The sequence below is a fragment of the Macrobrachium nipponense genome, chromosome 3, assembly GCF_015104395.2.
Source record: "Macrobrachium nipponense isolate FS-2020 chromosome 3, ASM1510439v2, whole genome shotgun sequence".
Taxonomy (NCBI): domain Eukaryota; kingdom Metazoa; phylum Arthropoda; class Malacostraca; order Decapoda; family Palaemonidae; genus Macrobrachium; species Macrobrachium nipponense.
In genome coordinates, this window is record NC_087202.1 from 125,905,082 (window position 1) to 125,917,581 (window position 12,500).

At 42.2% G+C, this 12,500-nt stretch overlaps 1 protein-coding gene across 6 annotated transcripts in view; it reads left to right on the forward strand.

The window, feature by feature from the left end:
- LOC135222048 (protein kinase C, brain isozyme-like) overlaps positions 1 to 12,500 on the forward strand; it is a 548,910-nt gene that overhangs the window by 361,125 nt on the left and 175,285 nt on the right. For all 6 annotated transcript variants that reach the window (XM_064260187.1, XM_064260186.1, XM_064260188.1 and 3 more), the window contains exon 2: positions 5,929 to 5,960. In XM_064260187.1, coding sequence (XP_064116257.1) covers positions 5,929 to 5,960 — 32 coding nt within the window. The remainder of the gene's footprint in view (positions 1 to 5,928; positions 5,961 to 12,500) is intronic.

Consider the following 12,500-nt stretch of genomic DNA (forward strand, 5'->3'; position numbering starts at 1 on the left):
TAGGAAGAATGAATACGTGTTTTAGAATGCTGTTGAACTGTCTTATGCAGAAGTAGATTTTACAGGAAAGTTGAAGTCTTGGAGTCACTAACAGTTAATCCGTATTTTCTCATTTTTTTTTTCATTTTTTATTTGGGAGGTCGATAGAGACTCAGTTTATCGGTCATGTCGGTCATTCTTTGTTTTGAGACAAAGGGCTAGTTTGTCAACCATGACTTGGAACGAAGGATTTTTTGAGAAACAGCTTACGTTACTGACTTATATTTGGATGTAACAGATCCTATAAAAATGGGCAGGTGCGCTTTTGAGAAAGGAAAGAATCCGTTTGATTTCTTTATATATTACTTAATTTGTCCTCTGATGAGAACACGAGAGAGAGAGAGAGAGAGAGAGAGAGAGAGAGAGAGAGAGAGAGAGAGAGAGTCAAGACTTCCGGTGACGTAGTATAATTCATGCGTGTGACCTTTCCTGTTAGTGATGCAACCTTTGCAACCACAACAGTTCTAAAAATGTCACCAGAGTAAATTTCCCTGCATTAGCGCCCTGGTGCTTATGATTGCCCCGTGTCCTTAGTTAGGTGTCGTAAGGGAGAGCAAAACTGAAATGTGTCCCAGTGTGGTGTTAATCCTCGAGAAGTCCTCTGAGGTTCTGTGGTGTTGCGGTCATGATCTTCGCTTCCGATGTGACTCCAGACTTTTTCACTCGGTGCGTGTGCTGCCTCCCCTCGGCCCCTAGCTGTAGCAGCAACCCCTTTCATCCCTTTTACTGCACCTCCGTTCATATCGGCTTTCTTCCGGATGACTTCCCCCAGCCCTCTCCTAACAAATATTTCATAGCGCTCCTTGCAAACCTTCTCTTACAGTCGATTTCAGTTTCAGCGCTGAATGACCTGTCCCAGCGCTTGGCCTGTAGCTTCCATTCTGTATTCTGTTCTGTAGAATTCGTGTTTCATTCATCCCTGCACAGTTTTCGTATCTCATCCTTGTTTTAAGTCTCCTTGGATGGAATTCAGTTGAGGTAAGATTCAAAGGTAGATTAAGGTACAGTTTGATGCAGCTCCTTCTGTTCAGGACTCAGCTGCCTGTAAAAGAAAACGACTGAGATGGCTGTTTGTCCGTCCGCACTTTTTCTGTCCGCCCTCAGATCTTATAAAACTACTGAGGCTAGAAGGCTGCAAATTGGTATGATGACCGCCCACCCTCCAATCATCAAACATACCAAATGGCAGCCCTCTAGCCTCAGTAGTTTTCATTTTATTTCAGGTTCAAGTTAGCCATAACCGTCTTGTCTGGCACGCTATGACAACACAAGTCACCTCCGGGCCGCATTTTTGACTTGTTTCGTTCCTGTTTAAATTTCGTTGTGACTGATCAATTATGAATCAACTCCCGCTCTTCTCCGCGCCAGAATAAAGTGGAAATCTTCTGAACTTCTTCTTTCCTAGATCTGAAAATGTGAATCACTTCAGTCTCATTTGATTGCAGACTTAAATTCAAGTCGATTGTGGGAGTTGTACCTCTCTCCTCAAGTGACGGCTGTTATAATGAAAGGGAAAAAGCCCGCAAGTTTTTTTTTTTTCTTATAATATTCGGGGAGTAGTTCGCAAGTGGGGAGCATTGCGACAGCTTGAGATTTACAGTGGAAGATTTGGATTTCGTCAGCTGGAAACATGCTTCGATTTTTTTTTTTTTTACTGTGAGAGCGAGAAGCGTTTGGTTGAGTGTTTGTTCATGTAATTGCTTCTGAATGTATCGTTAAAGCTGCCTGTCCACCATCCAGCATAGTTCCGTAGTTTGATAGGAAGCGAGTCCTCGTTAGGGAGTTAGTGCCGTCAGTGTGCATCATGCTTGGCATTGTGTGTGACTGGAAGGTCCTTTGAAGCAATCAATTTCATTCCTTTTACCGTCCCTCCAGTCCTATTATCTTGTCTTCCATCTTTATTTCCTAAACACACTCCCAGCAGTTGATTTATATTGCAACTGCAAGTTGCAACTCTCAGACCTTTTTTCACTGTCAATATCCGTGTCAGCGCTGAATGACCTCCTCATAGGCCCCAGCGCCTGGCCTCTGGCCTGTCAATTCTGTATTCTATCCTAGGTATTCTATACACAGCCACAAATATCATAGTAACGCCCGGGGAGCGAAATGCCGCATAGAAAACGGGTTGGTGGTGGTTGGGCACTGTCGTGGCGGCAGCAGCAGAAGGCGAAGACGTCTTCGAGGTGGGAAGCCCGGAAGAGATAGACTGAAATGGGGAGAGAGAGAGAGAGAGAGAGAGAGAGAGAGAGAGAGAGAGAGAGAGAGAGAGAGAGAGAGCAGGATCGACCTGAATGATTGGCAGAGTGGAGGAGATATACAGCATGAGTGATTTGTGACGGACAGAGAGAGTTGGTGTTGGTGTTGGAGCATGGCTAAGAAAATTGTGATAGCGTGTCTTAAACGTTGTCTGTCAGCAGCAGCAGCGCAGGAGACAGATAGACAGACAGACAGACAGACAGACACTCAGAGAGAGAGAGAGAGAGAGAGAGAGAGAGAGAGAGAGAGAGAGATGGTGGAGATGGCAATGCACCTTGAATATTTCTCACGGAGACTTTAAACGTGAATGTAGCCGTCATGTCTCCCCGCGGTATTGATGTCCAATAGTGGTTGGTGCCCTCCGCCACCTATCGGGAGGATAGGTCCTCACTTCCTCTTCCTCCTCCTCCTCCTCCTCTTCTTCTCTTTTTTTCCTACTCTCTTTCTTTTTTTCCTCCTTTCCTTTCATCTCTCCCTCCTCCTCCTCCTCCTTATCTTTTTTTTTCTTCTTTTCCTTCCTCCTCCTCCTCCCTTTCTTGTCCTTCCTCCTCTATCCAATACTCTCCCCCTCCTCTTTCCTTCCTATTCTTCCTCTCCTCCATCTTCCCATCTTCTTTCTTTCTTTCTTCTTCTTCTTTCCCTCTCTTCTTTCCCCTACTTCCTTCCTTCCTAACCTTGCTCATCCTCCAGCTACCTCCTCCTCTTCCTCCTCTTCTTCTTCTTCTTCTTCTTTCTCTTCTTCTCACTCTTCTTTCTTCTTTCCTCTCCTCTTTTGCTCCTACTCTTCTTCTCCTCTCTCTTTCGTTTCGTCCCTCTCCTCCTCCTCTCTTTTTTCCTTCCTTTCGTCTCCTCTTCTTCTCTCTCCTCTTCTTTTCTCCTCCTCTTATTTCTCTTCTTCTTCCTCTCTTTCTTCCCCTTCTTCTTGTCTTCCTCCTCCTCTCCTTCCTTCTCCTCGTCTTCCTTCCTCCTCTTCTTCTTCTCTCTTCTCTTTCTTTCGTCGTCCTCCTCTCCTCCTTTCTTCTCTTCTCGTCTTCTTCTTCTCTTCTTCTTCCTCCTCCTCCTTCTTCTTCTCTTCTCTTCTCTCTTCCTTCCTCCTCCTCCTCCTCCTCCTCCTCCTCCGTCGTCGTCGTCTTCGATGTATTTCTCTAAATTTTCGTAAACTGGCGAATAATCCATATTATCAAGATCAGGTTGAATGAGAGAAATCACTTTGTGAAACACTTTCAATGTTATCTCTGTCAGTAGAAGGATAATTCGATGATGTAAATTGAATATACCATCATTGCTTCCAACTGCTTTTTGTGTCTTTGTTCTAATGTACTTGCAGCAGGAATTGTCGAGCCAATTTGGGAGGTTTATACCCCCGTGAGGGAGGTACCACCGTAGGCTTTACTTGAGGTTTTCGCATCGTTCCTTCCGCCAACCCCCTTTCATTCCTTTTACTGTACCTCCGTTGATATTCTCTTCCTTTCATCTTGCTGTCCTCCCTCTCCCCACCGTGGTTTCATAGTGCAGCTGCTGGATTTTCCTCCTGTTAAACCTTTCAAACCATTTAGATTTTAATGGGAAAATGGTTGTGGACACTTGGCTTTCCATATCGTTACGGGCGTGTTTTTACCATTTCGTCAGTTGTTCGCGCGGTTGTACGTTGGTACGTAGGACTATCGAACGCGAATGAAAGTGAAAAGGGTGTTAATGCAGAGGAGACTTCGCTGGCCACAACAATAGCCCATCGAGGAGGATTCCTCCTTGATCCAGGGTCTAGACTCTAGACTTTTGCCTTGATCTGTCTGGCTCCATGCTCCCGTACACGAGCGTAGTAGGTAGAGGTGAGGGATTGATACCTGTGATTCTTAATTTTTGTATTATTGCCACGCCCCTTCTAAGAGTTGGTCCTTTCACTAATTCTTTTGGGAATGAATTAGTGAAATTACTTGACACTGCTTCTTTTCGACTCTGGATATCATTAGAGAAATTGTCATTTGTCCCCTAAGGCTGGCGCCCCCTCTTCCCCTCCTGGAAATTGCTGACGGCCTCCCCCTATTGGGGCGCGCCGTCCCCCCCGCCCCGTCCCCCCCAGGTAACGAACCACTGATTTATGCAGAGCCAGGCAAATGGAGTAAGAGTGTTGTAAATATCAAGAGATTATGTCACAGAATTAAGTGAATGAGTCGATCTCGGATATGGAAAGGTTTTCCGTCCTTGTTTGTTCGTGTGTGTGTTTTTCTGTCTTTCACTCGGATGTTTTTATGAGTGATTCTTTACACCGCGACTCTTAATTGGGCAGTCTCTAGTGTATAAATTATACTAGACTAATGAATATGCACATACATACATATATACATATATACAATGTTTTTATATCTTTATATGTATACAACACTCCCATTTTATATATAGATGTACACGTCGGTATATAATATAATATATATATATATATGTGTGTGTGTGGTGGTGTATTTATATATATACTAATAATATTTTTTTTTGTGTGTGGTGTGTGGTGTGTGTGTGTGTGTGTGTGTGTGTGTGTAGTGAAGGCGTAGTGGTGGTACAGTGCTAATGTCAGTGTTTCTGTACTGTTTATTATTATTATTATTATTATTATTATTATTATTATTATTATATTACTGCTTCAACCGACGAAATCTTTAGGCCTCCACTCCTCGTCATAGTTCATTGTTTCTGTTGACAGCCATCGCCTCCTAAAATAATAATATTGTGCCGGTCCCAGCAAAGGGGATGATGAGTATGAAATTATTATATTCGTCTGTGTTCAAAACCCTCTCTCTCTCGTGAGATGGAGGAGGTGAAACCTCGTACGTGTGAAGGTTGCAGTGAGTAAGTAAGGGAAAGAGGAGAGGTCCTCATCAGTCATGAGCGTGCACGACTGCACACAGAGAGAGAGAGAGAGAGAGAGAGAGAGAGAGAGAGAGAGAGAGAGAGAGAGAGAGCGTCATTAACTGTGAATTATTATTATTATTATTATTATTATTATTATTATTATTATTATTATTATTATTCCGGTCGTGTTTATGATGCAACAGGTAGTTGGTCCGTAAGAAAGTGCCCTATAATGAACTCTCTTGAATTTTGCTCTCGTAAAATTCAGTTTTCACGTGTGTGTCGTTCAAGCAGACATACACTTAGCAGCAGGTAAATGTATTCTTGCTATGTCTGTGTTTACCGTCCGTGTCCCCTATGGACACAGATATTCCGGAATGATTAGTATGAAGAGAAAAACGCTTATATGGTTTCGATATGAATGTCATGACACACGGACAGGCAAACAACTTTGCTCTCGTGTTACCGGGTCCGCTGGCATGGCGGCTAGCGTCGTGGTTTGCCACTCAGATGTTGCGGCTTCGTGTCTTCCTCGGGCGGTCCAAAAGCACTGGCTCTGCGACATGATCAGTTACTGCTGCTGCAGTGTTGTGGGGGAACCAACTATGTTCTTTGGAGGCTTGAATTTCAAGTCAGCGCAATGGCCCTTTGGTTTGCTTGTTCAGTGTGAATGGGTTTCATCTACTGAAATAACAGTAATAATAATCTACTTCTAATACCTTCACATTATGCTGCAAGTTAGATTGTTTTATACAATAAATAAAGCCTTTTTCTCTTTTATTTCCACAGGGGTTTTGGCAAGCAGGGATATCAGTGTCAAAGTAAGTATCCTTCTCATTAGTATTATTATTATTGACATTAATAATGAATATAGCTTTCAGTTAAGAAATACTCACAGTGACACAAGTCTTGAAATGGGCAACAAATTCACAAGAGTGTAGGGGTTCAAATGTGTTCATAATATAATAACATATATTATAATATATATATAGAAATAGTATATATATACATATATATATATATATATATATATAATATATATATATATATATATATTATATTATATATATATATAATATTATATATATATATATATCTTTTTTTTTTTTTATAGCGACGTTTGAATTTCAAGTCAATGATCCCTTTGGTGTGGTTGTTCCTTGTGAATTGGGTTTATCTTCTTAATAATAATAATATTAACTAGATTTGCTTATCCATTGTAGCTTTTATTGGAATCACTGTGTTATATATTTCATGTTGGGGTAATAAATGGTAAACTCCTTCGAAGTTTTCAAATACCGTATACTACTTTATTCATGTTATATACAGTTTTTTTTTATGATAAGATCTTTCTTTTATTTGTCGAGAACGGAAGGCAAAAACGGCTCATTCTCAGCTTGAATTTCACATCACACCAAAGGCATTCTTGGTTCATCCTTGTAGTGGAACTTCCCGTCTCTCTCTTTTGGTTTTACCTTTCGAGATTTTAAAATGGTCTCTTTAGCAGTTTTATTAGCTCTCTTGATCGGTGTTTTCAGTTTTTTTTTTTCAAGTGTATCTTCTTCCGTACTACCTGCAAACAATAATTTTTTTCCTTATTAGATAAAAATTGAATTCAAAGATTATGGTAAAGTCTTCTTTTCGCCTTGGAAAGTGTTGAGACGTGAAAGAGTATAAAACAAAGTAGGCCTTCCTGAGCTGTCATTCCTCCAAGCCAGGCTATTACAAAGTATGTTCTGTGGTCAGAATATTGAGAGATTGGGGACTGAATTTCTATGTGTACGTATAAGGATTTTGGATGTCTAAGTAATGACAGATAGTAAAGGAATATTATTTTTTGAGTCAGGTCCGAAATGCCGTTCATAATCCCCGTTATTATAGTGGATTCAGACAAAGGAGGTGTATAGTCTGTGAGAGTGTTAGAGCGCACGTACTAATTATTCACGATGCTCTCTGCGCCAGACAGGTCGGTTTGAGCAAAAAGTAAAATAAGTTAAAATGGAGATTTTTAGGGTCATGATATTCGTCACTTTTACTTACTGCACAAATATGACAGTTGTAGATGTCGTTATAATTTTTCGTTGTTTGCAACGGGCTGCAGTGTTGTGACCCAAAATTGAATACTGGACACTAATGCAGAGTATAAAATAAAGAGACGAAAGAGCGCTTGCCACAGATTGTGAGAAAGAATAAGACACAGCTTATGTATCTGTGGAATTCTTACCAGTGGAGTGATTTTGATGACTTGCATTAAATTTGTATCAGGTGGAGGGGAAGTGCCGCCAGTGCACCTCATGTGGTTCACTGTAGACATTCCTTGACGTTCTTTGCTTGCGTTCCTTCGTTAGAGGCCCCTAGGTGCTGCAACCCCTTCCGTTCTTTTCACTGTACCTCCTTTCATATTCTCTTTCTCTCATCTGACTTTCCTCAACGCTCTCCTGACAGTTCATTCGTAGTGCTTCTTCAACTGCTGTGACTTTCAAACCCTTTTTGCCGTTAATTTCGGCTCTGCGCTGAATGACCTCGTCATCACAGATCCCAGCGCTTGGCCTGTGGCCTAAATTGTGTCATCTCTTCTATTCTATTCTTTCTATTCTATTCTATAAATAATGAAAAAAATTTCTGGAACTCTAACTTCAGCCGTGAAACTTCAGTCATCATTTTTTCATTGTGAAGTGAGTGCAATGTCACCTCTTTTTCCAGGTATTTATATGTTCACCGAAAATATACAAATAGACATAGATCTGTTAAAGAAGAAATAGGGACAGAAAAAGCATTCAGGACGCTGACACATATTCTGACAAGGAGGAGGTAAATCCATTTCACTCCAGACACAGCCATACAACCCCCCCCCCCCCCAACCCTCCTACCTCCTACCTCAGACCACCTGAGAGAGGCGAAATAAGAGAAAAAGGAAACAGGACGGCCTTTGTGTCCAACTTGAAATGAAACAGCAAGTCTGGCTTCGTCTGATGGTTGCTGGATTTTTTTTTTCCTTTTTCTTTTACCTTCTCAGTCCGACGAAGTTCTGACAAAGCAGTGATCGCTCCTGCCGGGGAACCTGGCGAGAGTAATGCCATTATACTAATGGGTTCCTTCCCTTCTCCTCCGAGGATGGTGTGACTCGCATAACAAGGATTTCTCGAAGGCTTAGGAGCTGTCCTCCTCCTCCTCCTCCTCCTCCTCCTACAGCGCCTCAGTGGCGTGATCGGTATGTGGTCTTGGCCTGCCACCTCGGTGGCCGCGAGTTTGATTCTTGGGCATTCCACTGAAGGGTGAGAGATGTATATTTCTGGTGATAGAAGTTCACTCTCGACGTTGTTCGAAAGTCACGTAAGGCAGTTAGCCCCGTTGCTGGATAACCACTGGTTCCAGGCAACGTTAAAACACCATACAAGCAAACAGATATCAACCATAACGAAATTCAGCCTCTAATCTGGGTATTTTAAAAATTTTATTTAAGGTTAAAGTTCATGGTCGTCCGTCTGGCACCGCAACTACACAGGCCACCACAGCCGGCTGAGAGTTTCATATAGCATTATACGCCGATTTTGTGCTTAACAAGAAAAGGTGATGATGTGTGAATACCGTCTTCGTTTTCATGATCCAGAATCAGAAACTGCGAAGAGACTGTAAATGGACACCTGCAGCACAATAATAATAATCATGTTTCAAGATTTTGCATTTTGCACGGAAGAGATTTAAACCCGATATCCCCAGCGGCAATCTTTAAATGTCTACATTTGACATCCCAATATTTTCGTTCTCCTCCGGACCCCTTTTCGTGCTCGGGAAGAGAAATTGGGCAAGTTCTACTGTGTAAGTGCCCTCGCGGGCCAAACTTATGTGTTTGTGGGGGCATTTGCCTTGGATATCTGCATATTCTCGGTTAGTGGGAAGCGGAAGGGCGGGGGGAGCGCCTTTCTGCTGGTGGCGCTGTTTCCTAAGCGTGTGAACGCTGCTCGAACACCTCACCCCTCAGTGGAATGCCCGAGAATGTGGTGGCCTCTGTAGTTGCGGTGCCCCTCTCTCTCTCTCTCCCCTACTTTTTCTGCTTCCTCTGCCCCGTCAGTGCTGTGGGCATTACTAGAAAGGTTCTTTGCAGCGTTCCATCCTAAGGCCCCTAGCTGGAACCCCCTTTCATTCCTTTTACTGTACCTCGGTTCCTATTCCCTTCCTTCCATCTTATCACCCACATCAGTCAGTTGGTTTATAGTGCAACTGCTTTTGAGGTGAATGACCTCATAGGACCCAGTTATTGACCTTCGGCCTAAACTCAATTATCCAATTACAATGACAAGGCAGTTCGAGGTTATATATATATATATATATATATATATATATATATATATATATATATATATATATATATATATAATGTTGCGAATTTGTCCTCTCGTTAGTTTCTTTTGTTCCTTTTCATGATAAGAGCAACTGATCTGGTTGTGAACGATGGGGTCTTGACTTAATAAGAAGCTTAATCTAACTATTATCGAGCGTGGTCGGTATGGTCTTGGCCTGCCACCTCGGTGGCCGCGAGTTCGATTCTCGGGCATTCCACTGAGGGGTGAGAGAGATGCGTATATCTGGTGATAGAAGTTATTCTCGACGTGGTGGTTCGGAAGTCACTTCGAGCCCTTGGTCCCGTTGCTGAGTCACCACTGGTTCCATGCGACGTCGAAACGCCATACAAACAGTAACTATTATCGAGACACTTACTCCCAGGAGGAAAGGTATAAGCGCCTGGGACCTTTATTAGAATCTCCAGTGCTACCGCTACAGGTCCTACGAGTCATGTCTACAGTTTCACATATTTTTGGCTTGTAAGAAGACTCCTGTGTATATGTGTGCTTCATCTGAAATGATTTCAGTCGCATGGTTCACCGTGGTGGTAGAGGTTCTCACGTGGCTCGAGAAGTTCTCTATATTTGTATCTTCATTTGCTGTTCTGCTGGTATAGTGGTTCGGGTCGAGGCATGCCACTCAAGGCTGTGAAAAACCACTGGCTCTGAAAAACCACTGTTGGGGGGATGGGGGGTTGAAACCAGCTTTCTTCGGAAGCTCGAATTTTGAGTCGTTGGGCCCCTTGACTGTGCCTGTTCTATGTGAATAGGTTGTATCTGTTGAAAAAGAAACTAATAATAATAACGTGCCAACTTCTCTGTGCTAAGCATGCTTGGGAGAGAAGGAACGTTAGCACTAAGGAAAAATGGACAGCCTGTGTTAGGTTTCTGACAGTAATACTGTTTCTCACTTACTCGGGGAGTAACCCTACAAACTACTTTGGTGTTGTTCTTGTTGTTTTTGTTGGGGCGTAGGAAAGTTCTATGGCAGATCCTAAAAATGTCTGAAAAAGGTGTTTTGCGTTGAGTTACAGATACAGGATTTTTAGGAAAGGATATTGATGATTTATTTATTAGATTGAAAATGCAAGAAATAAATAATGTACATGTTAGACGGTACAAAACAAATATTTCTGATACGATAATTATTTTCATTTTCGTTGGGAGAAGACTATTTAAACGTCATTTTGGCACGTTTTCATTCATTTTGAGGGGAAACTCTTGCACGCGTCTCGAGTAAGCTGAAGGTCGGATTACGTCTTTTTTTTTTTTTATTCAAGACATTCTCTGGGAAATGTGATTATGTTATATTCTCATTACATTCGTTCATTCCTCTTGGTGGGATATATTTAAATACAGTGTGTAGTGAAGTTCATTTTGATGACATCTGCGTGAATTGATGCTACACACACACACACACACACCCTCAAAGGTCATCCATTTTATAGTATTTTTGTAAACCAAAAGTTGTAGGTTTTTAAAAGCGCACTCTGCTGTGATGGTGATCTCGTGTACATTTTGAGCTTCATTCCGAGTTTTCAAATATTTATTATTTGTCTCAAGTAAGCTCATGTTTTGTCCATCCCATGTTGCTGAAACGAGACGTAATCCGACTTCCAGCTTACTCGGGACACGTTCAAGATTTTCCCCTCACGCACAAGTTGTCAACGTTATATTCCTAATTTAAGGTGAAGTGGTCCTCGTAATTTATACTCATACTTGGTGCTACCCATACTGACAACAAGGATCAAATAAAAAGGACAAACATTAAACACGTTCATATATTCTCAGTTATAAGTTGAAACAAAAAGTTGAACAGAAACACAGCCTAAATTCAGTACACCAAGTAAATTAAAACTTGCTCAAATCTACGGTCAAATTGAGCCTGGTTTCACCAACAAAAATGAAATAGATACGACATATTTTATTATAAATCATTTTTCTGCGCTGTTTAACGTAAACATCATTTATTTTTTTACATTTTCATTCTAATAAATAAATCATAAACATCCTATCCTAAAAAACCCGTATCTGTAACTCAAGGCGATACACCCTTTTCAGACCTCTATAGGCTCTTCAATAGACCTTTTCTACCCCCCACCCCCACCAACAGCATCAAAGTAGTTTGTAGGCTTACTCCGGAGTAAGCGAACATACGCGTTCAAGAGACGTGTACGCGATGCATTTTTCTAAGGACCCTTGAAACGTATCATAGGCGAGACCGATTACATTTCCTGGTGGCAACAAGACCTTTATGAGTACTATTTTTTTGGTTACGTGGCAGTATATATCTCCCGAATGAAAAGAAAAGGTCATTCGAGGTTTATCCGTTCCGCTAGGAAGCATTTTTCTTTTAACACATTTTTTTTCTGGTGGTCTTCAACTTGAGATTCATTCTTGCAGTTGATATCAAAGATTGATCGGTTCCACAGAGTTGACGACATTCCAGTTCGGTATCTTAGGATGTTTTCATTCTATTTTAATAGCAATCGAGGGTCCAGATGAAAACGAATCTGGGTGAACTGTAATCTGGAGAATGTGGTGGCATTAGATTCATTTGAACAGGAACTTAAATGTTTGATGTGGATGATGGATGAGAGAGAATATGAACGGAGGTACAGTCAAAGGAATGAAAGGGGTTGCAGCAGCAGCAGCAGCAGCTAGGGGGCTAAGGAAGGGACGCCGCTGCAGAGAGACCCCGAGTAATGGCTACAGTGCACCGCGTGGATGCACTGAGGGCACTACCTCCTTTAAGGGGGGGGGGGGGGGGTGATGAGCTTAATAGTTGATATGTGCTGTGAGCAGGACAACACTAGAATTCATTCCATTATTCAACCCCCCCCCCCCCCCCCCCCCCCCCCCCCCCCCCCCCCCCCCCCCGAGGGTGTAGTGCCGTCACTGCACCTCATGAGGTGCACTGTAGGCATTCTTCTTCAACTGCTATGAGGTTTCCCTCCTGTGACGCCTTTCAGACCTTCTTACTGTTGAATTTCCAATCCGGCGCTGAATGACCTCATA